Below are 20552 nucleotides of genomic sequence, written 5' to 3'. Positions count from 1 at the left end.
ACAAGTCAAGAGCTAGATTACAAACAAGTATCCAAAATATTGCAACAAAATACGAACTTATAGTTGGCCTGTTTAATTCAAGCCCTATACCTTAGTAATTTTGTGAATGTGTATACATTTAAAACAGGGGGTGAACGAACTCCTTTTTGGGAAGTTTTCAACAGAGATAAGACTTTTTCCTACACTCTTTGTAAGGATAATTTTGAGGCTTTCTAGCCTCATCTAACTCTTGTAAATGTTCCAGAGTTTTATAATTTTGAGCCTGATCTTACAAACCACGTGCTTATAAATTAACAAATTGAGTGAATCTTTCGGAAAGGAATATGGGGAAAGGATTCATTTAAGTGGTCTTAGTCTAAGTGGTAGCGTTGCCTTGTTAAAAACTGAGTTTTGACCCTGAATGCATAAATCTAAAATATCATACATGTCTAGTCTGGAAACACATGACATGGTCATTTTAGAGATGTAAAACCAGGTCCAAACGCTCTAGCTGGGATATAAACATTTCATGTTATATTAAACTTTCAATATCTACATACATATTTGATTTTAGTTATATAGTTCATGCTGCTGGAAACTAGAAAACTGTCTAGGTGCATGGAAGTTGACTCTGAAATAATATGCAGGTTGCAACAATGAGGAAAGCCAAAGAAAGGCAACAAGAAGATCAATATTTTTAGATCTTCCTCTATACATAAAGATTTAAATGGATTGAGACAACTATTTGTTCCATTTATAAATGTATTGTTTTTGCTAATAAAAGAATGTTATATCTTTAAAGTAGAATGTCCCTTTTTAGTTATATTATTTGTACTAAGAAAAATATATTTTGCAACTTCATTTTCATATTCAACCAATTCACTTTTAATAAATAATTAAGTGAATAGTTATTAATTTATTGTATAATTAATATTGATTGTCAAATTTAATACAATTTCTTGTAAAATTCTTTTTGTTCATTTCGTACTTTTGTTTCTATTTTTTAAAATATTACACAATAGTAATTTACTAATTGATATAAGTTCTATTTACTTTGTATAACAATTCTTGAAGTTGGCATGTTTTCCATCACGGCTTCTTTAACTTGGTCAGAAAGAAACTCATAATGAAAGTTCATGAAATCGGGCAATGTAGTCTTGCATGTATATGATTAATAAAGACATTCACACCATTTAAATATCATAAAGAGTCTTGCATGTATATATATTAATACCAGTGAATATAATGCATAAATAGTTTATCAGCAATACATTTTCTTATTATTTTACTATAGCCATAAGAAGCTAGTTAAATATTTTCTTATGTAATGTATTCATTTCAGGGGTAGTATCCACCACCGTGGCCACCACCTTCTCCACTCCCACCACCACCTCCATATCCACCCCCACGTGCACCTCCACCACCATAGCCTCCACCGCCACCGCCCCCAGAGCCACCCCCACCGCCACCAGCTGCTCCACCACCATATCCTCCACCGGCTCCTTGTCCAGCTCCCTCACCACCACCAGCTGCTCCACCACCATGTGCTCCGCCAGAACCTCCTCCACCACCCCCACCATTTCCGCCTCCTCCTCCGCCATTCGCTCCACCGTATCCACCACCAGCCCCACTCCCTTCCCCACCCCCATAGCCACTACCAGCACCCCCTGCACCACCGCCTCCTCCTCCTCCACTTCCACCTCCACCACCATAACCACCCCCATTTGCTCCACCTCCGCCATATCCTTCACCACCACCTTTACCAGCCCCTCCTCCGTATCCACCTCCATCAGCACCACCGCCACCGCCACCACCTTTTCCTCCACCACCACCGTGTCCACCACCCGCAGCTCCATATCCAGCACCGGCACCTTCACCTCCTCCAGCTCCTTCCCCGTATCCACCACCACCGTGCTCTACCGCGGCGCCTCCTCCTCCGCCGCCGCTTCCTCCACCACCACCATATCCACCAACAACAGTACCAACATGCAAGTTCACACGGTCCTCTAGAGTGAGGAGTGTTCTAGCAGCAGAGCAAATGCCAAAACAAACAAACACAAAAAGAACGTTACTGAGAAGTACTTTAGAAGTTGCCATTGCAAAGTGTGGTTTCGGAATGCAAAGTTCGTGTGTATATATAGTAATGGGCCTGGCCCATTACAGAAATGGAGGGGCCCAAAAGTGTGTTTAATTTCTTGAATATGGCCCACTGCACATGCAGGAGTTGTTGGGTACAAGTACAGAAAATCGCACTATAAGACCCACTGGTGTGCTTTTGCTGTGAACCACAAGCATTACATTCATCTTGTTTCTCACTATGGCCATCTTATAAACCTATTCTCCATTTTCTGATAAAACGTATATCCGTTTTTCTGTTGAGGATGGCGGAATCATTCATCTTGCATGTTCACACTTAACAGTGGCCACTGCAACTAATTTTCTTTTTTCTTTCAAATTTCCAGCAGCTCTTCAACAACTTGTTGATTTGGATTTATCCTGATATACCACTTTTTGTGCAGATTTTAAGCTTTTCTTTTGAGTAGTTGTTAAACTCGACTAGAAATAAAAACTTTTTTTTATTATATAAGAAGTTGGTTATATAAGAGTTAATTTTTAAGTATATAAGAAGTTTGTTATATAAGAGTTGGTTAGACTTAAAAATACGATCTCTAAAGATATCCATCCAAAAGTTAACCAATTGGTGTTTCGAGTATAATGTCTGTAATGTTAAAATTGGGTTAAAATCTTGTTAATAGCTAGGTTGGGAGCATCACACATGGCTAAAACCAATGACAGTGATGTGTTTAAAATCTTGTTAATAGCTAGGTTGCCAACTGACATTGTCTTAGCTAAAGGTTAGGAAAGGGTGTTCTGTTATGCAGGTTGTGAACGTTCGAAAGAGGGGGACTATGAAGCAAAATGAAATGGTGTGGAGTGGATGACTATAGATATCCATATATGGATCAGAAAAGTGTAATGGTAAGCTAAATGGATATCTGAATCAAGTCATGGAATTAAAATTATGTAGTGATAAAGGTCCAGGATGGAACTATTGAGGTTGAAACTTGTTTGTAAGGGTGGTGGTGCTGGGAATGAATTGAATATAAATCACCAATATGATGATTATGTTGACATGGTCTAGTTTGATTTAGGGTTGGTTGATAGGCAGAAAATGTAAATTTGTTTAGTTGCACATGTTGGAAAACCATAGAGAAAATGAAGGTGTAGCATGGTGGGTGTGGGAAGATAATAACATTCTTAGACATTCATCACAAATGGACTGCTGTATAGGAAAAGGTAGACTATATATGTGGAGAAAAGCCCTATGGAATAGAAGGGGTAAACAGAAATTCTATAGAGCAAAAACAGAATGAGCAGAAGTATGTGAATCAATTTTGGAGGTGTTAGTTATGTACTTGTAATTAGTTTGCTCTACCTGTTTATTGTAGGTTTTTGTGTAAGGATTGAGACACCCAAAAAATGTCTCCTTAATTAAATTCATTCATTCCTAATAAAAACAAAATAATTAAAATTACTGTTAGGAAAAACAACACAGAGAGTAGTATATGAAATAGTTTTGTGTGTTTGCATTGGCAATGGTTTGGGTAGACATTTTGGATGTAAACATTAATCGCGTAAGAAGACTCGTTTTGTGCATGTGGGCATGTGTGAACTGGATGATAAGTTGTGAAGCATAAATTGGTTCAATGAAGACACTTACGCTTGGCCTTTACCTTAGTCCAGCTATATATCACTGACATTAAAAATGAAGAAGCAAATTCTGCAGTAGCAGTACATGAAATTCAAAGTTTGGAAATAGTGGATGATCACATCAAAATTCCTAGATTGCGGGATCCACCCATCATCTTCTGCTTCTTTAGTGGATTGCCCTTTTCCCCTTCACGCTTAGAGCACACAATAATATACCAACTATTCAAATAGCAATGGAGGAAAATAATAACTAATTATTTTATCTCATTATACATGTATATTTTTAAAAGAAATAGGACAAATATTTTTCTGATATTATTCTCTCTATGAGATGTTCAAACTTATTAATTTGGCTGTTGTTTATAATTAAAGATTCGAGTTAAAGCATTGTGAAAATTTCCACCTTCCAACCAATTTGAAGGCCTAGTATATGTATAGGTATATTTTAACTTATTTCTTTTCTTTTACTTTTAGAATTGCTTTCCTATTTTACACAATCTTCCACTTCAAACTTCATTATAGGAGACATGCCCCAGGATAAAAATTGACTTACCCTTTGTCATATTAAAATACCATAAGATCTTCTGTAAGTAATTACTTCCTTTTGAAAAGTTCAAACCTTTTTTTGTGTCAATAAATTTGTATAAGTTTTGTCATAGATTTGTGGAAATTATGTTATTTAATAATAATCAAGTTAGAAAGATGTGTGGAGTCAGGGTAGACTGTGATAGAAGAACAAAATTCAAAGCATTTTCAAAGTTGGAAGGTAAATTAATACGCCAAAAAGAAGTTCAGAGACAGAAGTGGTGAGTTTGTGTAACTTTGAGGACAAAAGGTATAATCAAATATATATTCTATACCTTCTTCAATAATATGTAAATCTTGATTACCATTTTACTTGTTAAGTTTAAAATTAAATAATGTGAATTAATTAATGTTTTAAGTGAATACATTTTATATTAATTATTTAATTGTAATATTGGTTTATAATTTTTTCTCAATTGTGCGATATAGACATGTAGTTATTATTCAAACAATTTTTTCCTCCATCTCTACGTTTTCTTCCTGCACCTCCATAATGTTATGCAAAGATAAAATTGTCTTTATTATTTTTTAAAACTCTTAAAATGCACATAAGACCTACACTATTCTTTTTTCTTCCTTTGTCCACAAATTGCACAAATTGCACAGACAAACACCACAAACTCCATTTCTCTCTGAACGACGGTGCTGCTCCATCTCTTGACACAAGAAGGCGTTTCTATTGGTGGTGGGTGGTATCTCGACAACTTGGTGGTGGTTGGGTGATTTCTCTTGGCGGTTCCCTGTTCGGAGAAGAAGGTAAGTCAATTTTTTGGTTTTCGGATATGTAGTTCCATATTTTTTGGATTGTCTTTTCCACAATTCATATGTAATATTCCAGACAATGCAGTATGATAATTTACCGCATTTGTTTTTTTTTGCATTCTAGATTATTGAATGAACATAAATCCTGGATTGGGGAATTAGTAAATCTTTCGGATTGGTGAGTTCGGTAACAATTCTAGATTGACGCTTCCGGTAACATTTTAGATTGGTGCATTGTTATGGACTTCAATATTATGGAGTATCTTAAGTTTCACATGGAGTAATTTGGAATGCTCGGTAAAGTATGCAAGTGTTTGGTTCTTTTTTCACAAGTTAAGTTCCCCAAGTACTTGAGAGTTAACAAGAAATGTCATCTTTCTTATATTTTCTAACACGAGTTCCTAACAAGGTTGTGCATGATCCAACTTAAACTATTGCACATTTCGATTGGTTCAAAGTATGCAATTATTTTGTGATTCAAACAATTTAAGAATCAACATCGATGTAGTTTAGAATCACATCTAATCTAAAAATCAAGTTGTTATTCATACAATTGTGACAACCATGATCAAAACAATAAAGTCTGATATAACTCACCAAGGATCCTTCATTAAATAGTGATGGGTGGATGAAAGTGTAGAATTTTCCAAGTTATGCCTCAGATAACAGTACAACATCAGTTTGGCTCCTGAGATTGAGGGACAACCAGGGGGAAGAAAGGCTTTGGATAACATCTTCACACTATGTACTTGGGTTCTTTTTATGATAATATATTATAGTACATTATAATATACTAATGTACTTGGGTTCTTCTTATGATAATATATATTACGGATTGGTTCTATATGCTTTAGGATGACTTCAAGCATTTCAGTCAAGATAATACATTTTTTTTAAATAAGTGATTTAGTTTCTTTAGTTTCACACTTTATTTGTTGTTAAATTTTTAACTATAATGTTAGATGATTAACATTCTCGATTGGCGGATCCGTAGTAGGTTTTCGGATTTCCAAATCCGAAAGATGCATTGTTTGTAATTTGGTTTAACTTGAATGATGTAATTAAACAAAAATATGAAGACTAGGGGAGAAGGCTCACAAGGTGACCGTCTACGTCCCACAACCTCTATTAGAAAATGAAAAAGACATATTAATGAAGATGAAGAACATGTTGAACATGAAAATGCAAAACTTGTTGATCATGAAGATGCGAAGAAGAACTGTTAATGAAGATGCAAAATATGTTGAACATGAAGATGCAAACGTCCATCATGCCGATCCCTCTACACTTGAGATCGACCGACGATGGTTAGATTTTAATGATAATCTCGTACAGGATGTCACCTTAGAAGCTGATGTTGGAGTCTGTGTTCCTGTATATATATGTTTCAGTCTATATCACACCCATATATCATTTAGATGGATGAGGATAATAGACCTCTGGTAATTACCCCTGATGGAAGACGTCGGGACGGGAATGATACAATCTCTGAGCATCTCGCAGTGGTAAGAATTTATTACTTGTTTATTTAAATAATACATGTTGAGTTGTAATTAATATAATTTGTTGTATCATTGTAGGGTCTTTGTAGAAGAATAACATCCACCTTGCAGTTGATTGTAGATGATGTTCATCTAATCGAGGATTCACCTGTATGGGAAGGGATGCAAACAACCTTGATGCTATCCCGATCAGCCACCGAGAACATGTTCGTGTATGTCCGCATACGAAGACACAGACGACGATGATGATCATTTTAGTTGGTTCAATATTTTTTAATTTCATGAAGAAACACTTAGTTTGCATTTTTTTTTTTGAATTTGGTGAAGGAACAATTTGTTTACATTTTAAATGAATTTGATGAAGGAACACTTTGGTTATGAATTTAAAGAATTTCTTCTTCCGCATTTATAATAGTCACAATGTTAATATATTCATTTATCAATGTAATTACAACTCATTTCGGATCCATCAATCCATAAGTCAAACAATTCATTCTGGATCTAGGAAGGCATAAGTCAAAAAAATCATTCTGGATCCACCAATTTGTAATTCAAAATATGCATTTTGGATTCAGAAATACATAAGTCAAAATAACTTCTTGATCCATCAATCCGTAACAAAAAAATAGGCTTCCGGATTCAGTAATCCAGAAATAAAAAAGTTATTAAAAATTTGCTTTCGGACCCTCATCTAGAAAACAAAATCATTTACTTACGAATTGGTGCATCCAGAGATCATATTTTCACTTTTGGATTGATCAATCTGTAGCACAATCCCGGATCCCAATTTCTGGTAACCACAAAAACTCCATAACCACCTTTGCTCTTAAAAAAACTTAATTCTTCCCTCTAAAAGCCAAACAACACTTCGACAATGCAACCCACTCCTCTATCTTGCTCCGCAAAACTAGAATGCTCCTCCACGAACATCTCAGATTCATGAAGAGGAATAATAGTGCCAAACCAACTCCACCATCATGTCCTTTTTCAAATAAAAGGTCAAGGCTAGTTTTAGAATTTTTAAAATTATAGGGGTACAGGAAGAAAAACGTAGGGGTGCAGGGAGAAACTCCCTATTAGTTATGGTGGAACATGAATGGGCATTGTACCTTCTGGGCCTACGTGTGCTTTGAAGCCGGGGATTTCTTCTTGTACCTCCATACAAATTTTTCATGCATTCCTATATTTAAAAAATACCCAAATTATTCTTTAGTATTTTTTATTGAACTTTTTATTAATTATGGAATGTGAAATTCAGAGACTTCTCATAGTATAAAATCTGAAAGTTAAAATTTGTGAATTTTTGTATTTTAGATTATACTTTTGGAATGCAAATTTTGTATTATGGTATAATCTGAAATGAATATTTTGATATTTTTGAAAGTATGTTGTGCTGGAAGAAATACTAAAAGTGCAGGAAGAAATCCCCTTTGAAGGCCCATTATTGACATTTAATCTTCAAGGCCCATTTGTGTGCGTGAGCGTCAACCTTCTTGTGCCACCCCATACTAAATATGAAAATACCAATTTATCCTTTTTTTTTTCAACCCTTGAATTTGAAATAATAAGCCTATGAATTATGTAATCCGGATAAATTCCGGATTACATAATCCGGAAGTCAATTTCATATTTAGAAAAGACTTCCGGATTATGTAATCCGGAAGCTAATAACACATCTGAAAAAAAAGACTTCCGGATTACATAATCCAGAAGCTAATCTTATGTATAGAAAAGACTTTCGGATTATGTAATTTGGAAGCTAATCACAAAAGACTTCCGGATTACATAATCCAGAAGCTAATTTTGAATCTAGAAAAAAACTTCCGGATTATGTAATCCGGAATATTGAAAAGGGTATTTTTGGAATAAGAAAAATTTATGGAGGTGGCACAAGAAGATATGAAGGTGCAGGAAGAAGCAGCCCCTTAAGAAATATATTTAAAAAAACAATAATACATTCAGTATCAGACAAAGGCCTGGGCTACACAGAATTGGACGTTACTGGGATATTTTAATTAATTTACAAAATATTCATTTGAAAGTGTAAAATATTTTAAAATGATATATAAATATTACTCCTTGATTTTTCTTAATTGTCGGGTTTACGGGAAATAATATTATTTATTTATTTATTTATTTATTTTCAAAGTTCAAAATCGTAATTACTTGTGTGTAAAAATAATTATCCTTTTCTCAATTATATCTAACAGAATTTTTAATTAATTTATACATTTATCGTGAGAGTGAAAAAAACTAGTAATATGTATTTATTGTAGAATATCAATGAAAATGTTAAAATAAAAAATTTAGATCTATTTAATAAAAATCTGGAGAAAAAAACTTAAACCGTATGGAAAAGCCTGATGTATTGTTAGTTTGGTGGTTTCCTGATTGTTTTTTTTTTTATCAGCAGTGGTTTCCTCTGATTGTAGCTACTGATAAGGTTCAAATAATTGGAGGGTGCTGTGTAAATCAATGAAGATATTTTTAATGTCAGTGTTTAAGGACAGGATTTCCCAAACTTAAAAAAAAAAAGCTTCAATCATTGAGGACACTCATATTCAGTGATTCTAATTAAAAAATTCTTTTTTTTTTCCATTATGTAATACTTTTCCTTACTATTTAATCATTTTCTACTGTTCTACCTAATATCCATTATTTTCTTATACATATAAGATAAACATTCCATCCAAACAATGAGTAAGAAAAGCCAAATTCTTATCACTGAGCCACTATGACCACCCAGGAGAAGTCTCTCAATCTCAGGTTTCTTATGAGTCTAATTGCAGTTTTGTAGCATCCTATACTTCACTATTCACCTTTTTCATCCCTATATCGTTTAATTAAATTCAGTAACATGTGTCACCAATATTGTTCTTCTATTTTCATCAATCTTTGTAATATATCATTGATGATTCGAGCTGATACATACCTGAAATCTGAATAAAATCGTTTATGCATGTGTTGTTGAGCTTAGCAACTCTTTGTGCAGGGAAATCCCAGCCCCAGATAAAACCTTGGGCTTGAGCAAGGGCAGTGCCTTCTGCAAGATGGGTGCGGGTTGGACATGCATCATAACTAAGACTGAGGGGCCTGATGCAGGCAAAGTTTTCGTTAAATGTGGTGAAAACTGTTCATGTACCATGTACGTCAAACACACCTCTTTTCTTACTTATTTTTAGATTAGTTATTGTTTAATTGAATTTGATAGGAGCTACTCTAGTATGAATTAGCAATTTTGTTAGTTATGTGATAGGGAACAGATAACTTTCTACCCAAATATATTCTGAAAACTACCATTAAAATTATAAAAAAGATAAACATATTTATTGATTGATGAATAAGAAAGATATGTTTATGTAGTCTAAAAATTGTGATGATTGAAAGAAGGGGTAGAGTGGGTATGCTGAGAATGGGGGTTTTGCTGGAACTTAGGAAAACCAAAGTGGTTGCGTTAAAAACATAGAATATTATTTTTTCTTATTTTCTTTTTCTATAAATATTTATTTAGAAGTTGATCCAAACATGGTTAATATTTGAATAAAATAATGTATTGCAGCAGAATCTAATTGTGTGGTGGAATGTGTGGTGCAGTGAGGGCGAGGCAGTGTCGGAAGAATTGAATTTGCCTGCTGATGTTGTGAGTGGCAGTGACACTGGCAGTGGAGCATTCTGCAAGTGTGGTGAAGGGTGGAGTTGTGTTATTTTGAGGACTGAAGGCCCTGATGCAGGCTCTGGCAAAGGCTTTTCTGAATGCACTGAACCGTGTTCTTGTATTATTAACGAGAACTAGACCAAAGATAAATGGTCAGGAGAGAGAACATTTAAAGTGCATGTATGATATTTAAATAATCTGATGCTAATAACATCAATCTCTGCTTCAGTTGTATTGTATTGATTAAGAAGGGGACTATCATCAGTATTGTGTGTTGTGAAGTACACATATGATACAATTTCATCAGTATTGATAAGTTATGCTCTGTTATGTTTTTCATGTGTTCTGGGTTGTCTAGATTAGTTTCTATTTTTCTCTTGTTTAGTTTCTGCTTTTGGGCACCTTGTGTTTTGGGCTGGTTTCAGGTTTGAGTTTTCGGCCATCTTTAGAAGGTCCCCTATTACACTTTCACAGTACCATTCAACTAAAAACCTACAATGACTCATAATGGCTCCTTGTCCACAAACCAGAAAATCCATTACAGGTGGATCCCTCGTATCGTAAAAATCCAAAAGGTAACGAACAATTTCTTGAAACTCTTATGAAATAGAATATCGGGTTCTTGCACTAGTAACTGTTCTAAAACCGTATGAAAATATGAATAAATATTGTAAAACAAAAAAAAAATATGCATAAAAATCCTAGCATTTTTAGTTGGAGGAAATCTTGGAAGTTTACCTTAGATTGATTCTGAGTTTGAAGTGCAAACATTGCGTTGTGGCCGCACGATCAAGAATGTTCACTCCGCACTATTGGTCTTTTGGAGGATTGAAGAATGTTGTTGTAGTTGAGAAGCTGAAACATTCAAATGGGATTTGTAAATGTGCAACAACTTTGGTTCAATTTTCTTAGTTTCTTTTTCTATATAGAGAGGTTTCATCGCTTTAGAAACACCATCTCCTCATTGTCTTCATAAACCCATCTCACAAGTCACCTTTACGTCTTTGTCTCTTAATTATTTTTTTGAGTTTTTACTTTTAATAGTAACTTGTTTTGATTATCGGAAATTTTTGGAAAAGTTTCGGTTATATCTTAGAAAACTTGCACTAATAGATTGTTGATAAGTCTTTACGGATAGTAATCAATCACGCACGCTTTAAAAATCAATTTTTTTCGTTTTTAAAGTCAACAACTGAGATTCAATGGATCAAATATTTTTTTAAGAAGCATTTTGTTCCTACTATGACAATTGCATTCAACCAGGTTTTTCATGAGAGAACAAAATAGATTATCACATGATTCATCAAAAACTCAACAGTGAATTACTCAAGCTTCATCGAACTATGCTCTATTCTGTTTCTTGTGTTTTGGGCCATGTTGTTTAGTTTATGCTTTTAAACAGTTTGTGTTTCGAACTGATTTCAGGTTTCAGTTGTTTTGCCTTGTATATTTTTGGTTTCTTGTCGGTGTCTTTACACAACAATCAATGAATAAGTTTACTTTTCCGATCACTCTCTCTCTCTCTCTATTTCGTGACTTCTTCTCTCTTTGACAACCTTGCTTCCAGGGTTTACGTTCATGCAGGTTATCGGTGACACCTTTTCTTGCATCAGCCATCCAGTTAAGCATTAGTGTTTAGCCATCCAGTAAGTATTAGTGTTTATACTTCACCTTTAACAAATGGACAAAAAAGTTGTACATAAAATTTTATAAATGCAACACATATATTGGTTCGTACACTGGCTGTCGGAATCTCTCTCGGCCATGAACAGAAATAACATCAGTTACTAAAAACCCAAGATTGGGAGTGGAATGGTTCCAGATTATTTGATGGCCCAAGAAATAAGGACAGAAACTAAGGAACAAGGTCAAGAATAGTGTTTCTGCGACCCGTTCTGTTCTCCTTCCTCACGTACTCCTTCGCTTCTTTCTCCCCATACTCCTTCAACCCCACCTCCCCCTTCGTCTTCCACAGCACCTCCCCGAACCTTCTGTGTCCCCAATACGCCTCCGCCTCCACCCTTTCCCCACCCTCCTCCGCTACCACCACCATCACCGGTAACCGCTCGTAGCACCCGGCGCTCACACCTTCGAACTCGTCCAGCTTAGCCACTGCGCTCTCCGACACAGCATAAACCTCGCCCTTAACCCGGTGCCCCGACCCGGGTAGGTTTATGAGGTAAGGGATGCCGTGGGGTCCACACACCAGCGGGTAACAATCCTCCGTCAAGTAGGCGCCAACCAAATCGGCGTCATCTTGGCTCATCAGCTCCTCCATCAGATAGTGGTTGGGGAATCCTCGCTTCAACGTGCCATAAGCGAATATCAAGTGGGTTTTGAGTTTCTCCTTTTCGCTCCCTCTCTCCATCACCACATTCGTTTCCTCTCTTCTATCTATTTCTTATTCTTTAACCTTTTAACTCTATTTTAGGCCCATTTTTGTTTTTTGTAGGCCTGGGCCGCAAACGATTATGGCCCATAACAACTTCCATTCACCCTACAAAGCTAGCATAGTTCGGCTTCCAGACTCTTTCTTCCTACACCTCCATACCTTCTTGTGCCACCCCATACTAAATATGAAAATACCATTTTATCCTTTTTTTTCACCCTCTTGGATTTGAAATAATAAGCCTATGGATTATGTAATCCGGATAAATTCCAGAATTCGGAAGTCAATTTCATATTTAGAAAAGACTTCCGGATTATGTAATCTGGAAGCTAATAACACATCTGAAAAAAAGACTTCCGGATTACATAATCTGGAAGCTAATCTTATGTATAGAAAAGACTTCCAGATTATGTAATCCGGAAGCTAATCACAAAAGACTTCTAGATTACATAATCCGGAAGCTAATTTTGAATCTAAAAAAAGACTTCTGGATTATGTAATCCGGAATATTGAAAAGGATATTTTTGAAATAAGAAAAATTTATGGGGGTGGCACAAGAAGGTATGGAGGTGCAGGAAGAAGCAGCACGGCTTCCATTGGGAGAAAACTATACCTAACTAGGATTTAATTAAAACCACCGTTTTCCCAAAGATAATGAATAGTTTTCATTCTAATGTTAAAAAAAAAAATAAGACGGCTGTTTCTTCCTTGACCTAACAAATTTCTTCCTGCACCCCATCATTTTTAGAGAAAACTGTTTTACCACTTTTAAGAATGACTTTCAGATTGTTCTTTCCAAAATATTTCTGGAACATATTTTCCGAAACACATTTTATTAATTCCAAATTTATCAATCTGAAAATCAAAAAAATGTATTCTTGAATGATTTTTTGTCTTCTGGATTTCTTGTTTTGGAAATACTCTTTACTTACGGAATCCTTGTTCATAAACACTTTTTTTCTTACAGAACCCCTATTCTGGAATCACATAAAACTGTGAAAAGATAATTTCAGTATTTTAAAGAATATAGGGGTTCAGAAAGAAAAATGTAGGGGTGCAGGAAGAAACTCTCTTTTAATATTGGGTCTGATAAGGCCTAGGCCCAAAATGAGAAATTGTGAACTAAAAACGTAAAGAGGAAATAAAAAGAAAAAAGAAAAATAGGAAGAGAAAGAGATGGTAATTTGTTGAAATGTTGGTTGACAGACATTGGAACCCCACTGCGATACAATATTGCCAAAAGTAGAATAAAAATGAGTAAAGTGCAACGAACTTGGGTTGATGAAACATTGGATCTGGTGGGTGACATGCACAGCTATATAAATAGCCCTGACATAATAGAGATCAGATAATGATTTTTGGTGGATGAAGTTACTCTGCCCAAAAATGAATAGTAATGTGATGATAATGCGAAGGAAGTACAATTAATAGCAATGTTTGTTTGGAGAAAGTTGTGTTGTGTGTGGTAATATGGGTAAGCACGCGTACACTAAATGTTGTGAGAAAAGGATTGGATGAAAATAACAGGCCTTCGATTCAGTGCCTCTTGTCTGATTTGAAGGCATGGGAGAGGAATTATTGAGCCCAAGAGCTTAGATCTCATCTCTCTGATGTTACCGTTAATTGCAGCCAAATGTTTTTGGTTTTCTTCCAACAAAAAAGTTAAGGCCCGCAACTGATTTTGGAAGGGACCATGTCGATTCGAAACTGCCACCCTTCTACCACCCAACATACCAAACTCCACAATAATTGCCTATTCACACACTAAATTACAAAATCGAATACCTATTTAATAAAATCCAAAATTATTTTTAAACGTAATTATTTTTTTACACTTTAAATTTAAATTTCAATATCATTTATAGATAACTTAGACTCACAACGGATTGGTGTAAGTATAAAATATACACAAATCTAATCCACTTACATAGATTAATCCTATGATTTATAATATCTATATATATATATATAATAAATTTAACATATTTTTAATCATTCAATTAAATCACTTAATATAATTTGCTCAATTAAATATTTTTTTTAAATAAAAACTTTGCATCACTATGCAACTTAAAATATCAGTTAGGCTAACACCTCAAAGTAACAACAATAATTTGTCATCACATAAAAAAAATATTATTAAAAAAAATAAAAAATGTTTACTTTAATTATCCATTAATATTAATAATGAATTAATATTATTTTCAATATTTCAAGTGGCATTAAAATTTTTAGAGTATCAACTACAAATATTTTCAGCAAGAATCAATTATATGTAAAACAAGTTACAAGATTAAACAACTATGGGTTAGTTGACGGGTGAGGTAGTTAACAAATATATATATATATATATATATATATATATATATTTAGTTGGATAAGTCACAGTTTGGGTTAGACTAATCAAATTGGTCTGTTTGGTGAAACTTAACTATTACATGATAACTCAGTTTAATCTACTTAAAACAATAGCTTTAAATTAAAAAAAATTAAAAAAATAAAAGTTTAAGTTATATTATTAAAATTAATTTTAATTTTAGATATATAAATTCTATAACTAATTAAGTTTAAATTTATTAAGGTTAGAGATTAAATAGACAAAAAAAACTTAATTTAAATTTAGATTAGAAATCTAATTTAATTGTGAATAGCTTTAAAGTGAGATCCATTTAGTTATTCCAAAGAAGAGAGGATATATGTCTTGTATATCTAATACCATTTTAAAATTTTAAAATAATAACTTAATTCAATTTTAGAAAACAAACTTAAAAGATAAGTTTTCAGTCACTTTTATAAAAAGTGGTGTCGTATACGATAATTATTTAATAATTTAACTAATTTTCTAAACTTTATCTATTAAAAGAGTAAAGGAATTGTAAATGCATGTATGTCTGTAGCATGAGGCCACACGAAATCCTTAGCCCAAAAACACGTTTAAAAGAGAAGACATAGAATTTAGACAGATTCACGGTGGCATCTATGACATTATCCGTTATCCGTTTCTCAAATCAGATAATGCCACCTCGGACTCACGTATCTTGGTCATCTCATTCTGGGCTTCTGAGGCCACAAATTCCTCATGTGATCACTGCCATTAGATAGTATTGCACTGCATGCTACATCACATTCCCTCTGCAACCAAACCAACCCAGAAAACATTTCAAAGAAAAAGGAGAGTTTAGGGAGAAGAGACCAAACATATTTTCATTTCCTCTTCTCAGTTTTAACAAATGGCAACCACTGCGATGACCACTCTCCCCCAATTCACTGGTCTTAGACCCCAATTCTCAGCTGTCCCTGTGCAGAGTTTGGTCAGCACTTAGCATCTAATTTACATTTACACGTTTACCATGTCTTGCTTTTATAGATATGTTATATATGCTAGACCCAGTTTGAAAATGATCTTGTTGCTTCAACCATTTCTCATCAATTACTTGCATTTCATACGTAATTATGATAACTGGTTACTTTTTTGTTCGCAGGTTGCTGTCCAAACCATGAGGCGCAAGGGGAAGGGTGCATTGGGAACTAGATGTGACTACATTGGATCATCCACTAATCTGGTAGGATCTTCTGAGTTAGAGTCATTTCCAAGTCTCCTCGTCCTTTGTTGTTTCATCTCGGTACTTTACAAAGCATAATAGTAGATTCAATTTTTAGTGGGGTACATAGGAAATTATTGTTTACACATGTAACAATTTTGTGAATTGCGGATTGCGTATGCATACTAAAAATTATGTAGTTTCTTGTTCAGTTACAATGATAAAGAAGTGAGGGAGAATGTGTTTTTATGTTAATTTGAGTTTCTGTAATACTATATATAGAACTGATTGAATCACTATGGACTGAACAAAGTAAGCACATCTTAGAGTAGTGAGTGTTGTATAATTTTCAAAGAATAATAAAATGTGTTTCTAAGAGTCTTCCTTGTTATGGCGATATGATAGTTGACATGGTTGAGATGTTGAACAGATTATGGTGGCTTCTACTAGCCTGATGCTGTTTGCTGGAAGGTTTGGATTGGCTCCATCGGCGAACAGGAAAGCCACTGCAGGGCTAAAGCTGGAGGTGAGGGACTCAGGCTTGCAGACTGGTGACCCTGCTGGCTTCACCCTTGCTGACACCTTGGCCTGCGGAGCTGTTGGCCACATCATTGGGGTTGGGGTTGTTCTTGGACTCAAGAACATTGGTGCCCTTTAAATAGCAACAACCACTTTAGTACCTTATATATATGCTGCATCTGTAATCAATTTATCATCTACTTTATTTTCACTTCACTCTTTCTCAACCTTAACCTAAATCTTCAGCTTATCCCCTCCCTTCTAAACACAGAAAAAAATATAACTGTGATGAAACAAGTGATCAAATGTTCCCCCATCAGCATCAGTGGCAAAATGCATTTGAATTGCTACCAATTATGAACCTGCATCATGCAACTTCAAGGACTCAATATAAAAAGTACGAATACAGGAAGCAATACTATTTATAGAAATTTTCTTCATAATTATTTTTAGGAGAAAATAAATAAATAGTTCTATAAATTAAAATTAGCTTATGTGTAAATTCAAAATAGGAATTTAGAAAAATATATATAAAAAATATCTATAAATTAATAGATGCATAAGTTAATATTAATTTATGAAAAATATTTAACATTATTTCTTATTTTTATATTTTAATGGCCTTTTTGAAAAAAAGTTGTCCAAACAAACCTTAAATTGGTTATTAAATTTTGTAGTAATATTTTACTATTAATTTCCATAAAATTTAATGATAAACTTTTTGAAATTTTTAGAACGGGAGGATACAAGTGGAAGAAGTCTTTTTGATGCTATTAGAGAGGAATTAAAAGTTGTTTACGAATGACTTAGGGGAAAAAGATATGATAATGAAAGGAAAACATGAAGTATTGTGAAAAAAAACAAACTTCTGAATATTAATCCTAGAGCACATTATAGTCCATTCGGTTGTCGTAATCTAAACTTAGTACGTTGTGATCTCTATAATTCTTGTCTTAAATATACATTTTTTTTGGTGTGCTAATATGTATGTATATTTTATTTCCTTCTTCTAAAAAGGTTGAAAGTTTTATAAGATCATATATAACTTAAATCTTAAATTGTCGTCACAAATTTATTGGGAAAGTCGTATTAAAAAAGTGGAAGTATTCAAACTTCACAAATAAGAGATGCTTTTTTTAAAAATAGTTGAAGTTAAAAGTGGAGTAGATTAGGAGTTTGAAATTTTGAATATTGATTGGTATTGTTGGGAAAAACGGGTAATTTTTCCACTAAAACAGAACCCTAACAGAGCTACCCAACAAATAATATTGAATAAATAAAGCGGAATAATAAAAGAGATAAAGAGGAAAAAACACACCAGAAAATTGTTAACGGAGTTCGGCCAATTTAGCTTAATCTCCGAGCACAGCAAAAATAGCTCACTTTTATTATGGGAGAAGATATTACAAATTTGGGATATATAACAGTAAAGGAGGAGAGTTTAATCTATAACCCTCAAACCTCCTTCCCAAACAATGAACCCACCGATGTGGGACTTGGGATTAAGCCAAAATCAACAAATCTCTACCTTGGCTTAATTTCAAGTCTCACCTAAAACAAATCTTCTCACAGCATAACAAAAACAAACTTTGCAGTGCTTCAAATTTGCTCCTCCGGGCGCCAACTTCAAATGTGCAAGATATTAACCAAGTCTAAACAGTGTTCAAACTTGGTCCTTGTAACCACCTTGGTGAGCATATCTGCAGGATTCTCCGTAATGTGAATCTTCTGGAGAACAATTTCCTCTTCTTCGAGAATCTCACGCACAAAGTGATAATGAACATCAATGTGCTTCGTCCGTGCATGAAAGACTTGATTCTTTGCTAAATGAATAACACTCTGACTGTCAGAATATAACTCAAGTTGTTTCTGACCAACTCCCAAGTCTTTAAGCAACCCATGAAGCCAAATTGCTTCCTTCACAACCTCTGTAATTGCCATATACTTTGCCTCTGTCGTAGACAAAGCCACCTTAGACTGCAAGGTAGACTTCCAACTAACTGGCGCTTTTGCTAAAGTGAACAAATAGCTAGCTGTAGACCGTCGCTTATCCAGATCACCTGCATAATCAGAATCACAATATCCAACTATGCATTGACCAAGTGAATCATCTTGCTCAAATGTCAATCCAACATCTAAGGTATTTTGGAGGTACCGTAGAATCCATCTCACAGCTTGCCAATGTCCCTTGCCCGGATTATGCATGTACCTACTAACAACACTCACAGCCTGTGAAATATCTGGTCTTGTACACACCATTGCATACATCAAGCTTCCAACTGCATTTGCATATGGGACTTTCGCCATGTATTCTCGTTCTTCATCAGTCGTCGGAGATAAACGACTACTCAATTTCAAATGAGGAGCAAGTGGGGTACTTACAGGTTTTGTATCTTCGTGTATACCAAAACGTTGTAGTACCTTCTGCAAATATTGCTTCTGTGACAGCCAAAGTTTCCCCCTCTCTCTATCCCTATTTATCTCCATGCCGAGAATCTTCTTGGCTTCCCCCAAATCCTTCATCTCGAACTCTTTACTCAACTGAGCCTTTAACCTGTCAATCTCAACTTGGCTCTTTGCTGCAATCAGCATATCATCAACATATAAAAGTAAGTAAATGTAGGAACCATCTTCAAGTATGCGCAAATACACACAGTGATCATATTTGCTTCTCTTGTAGTTTTGATCCTTCATGAACTTATCAAATCGTTTGTACCACTGTCTCGGAGATTGTTTCAGTCCGTACAACGATTTGCTAAGTTTACAAACCCAATCTTCTTGATCAGCAACCTTGTATCCTTCTGGTTGAGTCATATAGATTTCCTCCTTCAAATCACCGTGTAGGAACGCGGTCTTTACATCAAGTTGAGCTAGCTCCAAATTCAACTGTGCTACCAAGGCCAACAAAATTCGAATGGAGGAATGTTTAACAACTGGAGAAAATACCTCATTATAATCAATTCCCTCCCTTTGAGCAAAGCCTTTAGCAACCAACCTTGCCTTGTAGCGAACATCTTCTTTATTAGGAAATCCTTCTTTCTTTGCAAATACCCATTTGCACCCAATTGCCTTCTTACCTTTTGGTAATTGTGCCAGCTTCCACGTCTTGTTCTTCTTCAAAGACTGCATCTCCTCTTCCATCGCACCTGCTCAATTACCACTCTCTGAACTTAGAATGGCTTATGGGTAAGTGGATGGAATGTCATCAACAACTGGAAGTGCATAGGCAACCATATCCATGAAACGAGCAGGCTTCTGAATATCTCGTCTCTGTCTTCTAACTGCAATTGGCGCTGATTGCTGTTGAGATTCTTGGGTAGAAACCTCTTCCTCATCTGACTCTTCTTCTGCCATAGGAGAGTCACTTGTGGTATTTCGTGTTGGGATCACCACTGTCGGCTCAAACTCCACCTTCTTCCAGGCACACTCCACCTTTTCTGGAGTACTATCATCTCCTTCTGGATTTACCTTATTTAACATGGAAGATTCATCAAAGGTAACATCCCTGCTGATAATCGTCTTCTTTGCCTCTAGACACCACAAACGGTATCCCTTCACTCCAGGACTAAAGCCCATGAAAAGAGTCTTCTTTGCCCGTGGATCCAACTTTGATTCAATCACATGATAATATGCAATAGAACCAAAAACATGCAAAGAATCATAATCAGTTGCAGGTTTTCCAGACCATACCTCTAACAGGGTTTTGCCATCTATAGCAGATGATGGCAAACGATTGACGAGATGTTGAGCGTATGTCACAGCCTCAACCCAAAACTCTCTGCCTAACTCAGCATTAGACAACATACAACGAACTTTCTCCACAAGTGTCTTGTTCATACGCTCCGACACCCCATTCTGTTGTGGTGTTTTTCTAACAGTGAAGTGCCGAACTATGCCACAATCTAGAC

The 20552-nt window shown here is 35.0% G+C and overlaps 4 protein-coding genes across 4 annotated transcripts; 2 read left to right on the top strand and 2 right to left on the bottom strand.

The window, feature by feature from the left end:
- Positions 1-1177: 1177 nt before the first annotated feature.
- On the bottom strand, positions 1178-2082 carry LOC150029092 (uncharacterized). The gene has a single exon (XM_090298509.1). The coding sequence runs from the start codon at positions 2074-2076 to the stop codon at positions 1318-1320; it is 759 nt and encodes a 252-aa protein (XP_090154635.1). The 5' UTR covers positions 2077-2082; the 3' UTR covers positions 1178-1317.
- A 7155-nt stretch (positions 2083-9237) lies between these two features.
- Positions 9238-10533, top strand: LOC137811263 (uncharacterized). Its single transcript, XM_068612935.2, has 3 exons — positions 9238-9305; positions 9532-9684; positions 10134-10533. The coding sequence occupies exons 1-3, from the start codon at positions 9274-9276 to the stop codon at positions 10330-10332; spliced, it is 384 nt and encodes a 127-aa protein (XP_068469036.1). The 5' UTR covers positions 9238-9273; the 3' UTR covers positions 10333-10533.
- A 1333-nt stretch (positions 10534-11866) lies between these two features.
- On the bottom strand, positions 11867-12599 carry LOC137809318 (putative gamma-glutamylcyclotransferase At3g02910). Its single transcript, XM_068610447.2, has one exon. The coding sequence runs from the start codon at positions 12560-12562 to the stop codon at positions 12050-12052; it is 513 nt and encodes a 170-aa protein (XP_068466548.1). The 5' UTR covers positions 12563-12599; the 3' UTR covers positions 11867-12049.
- A 2867-nt stretch (positions 12600-15466) lies between these two features.
- LOC137811262 (photosystem I reaction center subunit psaK, chloroplastic) lies at positions 15467-16860 on the top strand. The gene is made up of 3 exons (XM_068612934.1): positions 15467-15894; positions 16066-16146; positions 16556-16860. Exons 1-3 carry the CDS (start codon positions 15814-15816, stop codon positions 16781-16783), a joined length of 390 nt encoding a protein of 129 aa, XP_068469035.1. The 5' UTR covers positions 15467-15813; the 3' UTR covers positions 16784-16860.
- Positions 16861-20552: the final 3692 nt, after the last annotated feature.

The sequence above is a fragment of the Phaseolus vulgaris genome, chromosome 2, assembly GCF_051622355.1.
Source record: "Phaseolus vulgaris cultivar YP4 chromosome 2, ASM5162235v1, whole genome shotgun sequence".
Classification (NCBI taxonomy): Eukaryota; Viridiplantae; Streptophyta; class Magnoliopsida; order Fabales; family Fabaceae; genus Phaseolus; species Phaseolus vulgaris.
The sequence above is the reverse complement of the archived record's forward strand: the minus strand, read 5'-3'. Positions and strand labels throughout refer to the sequence as shown.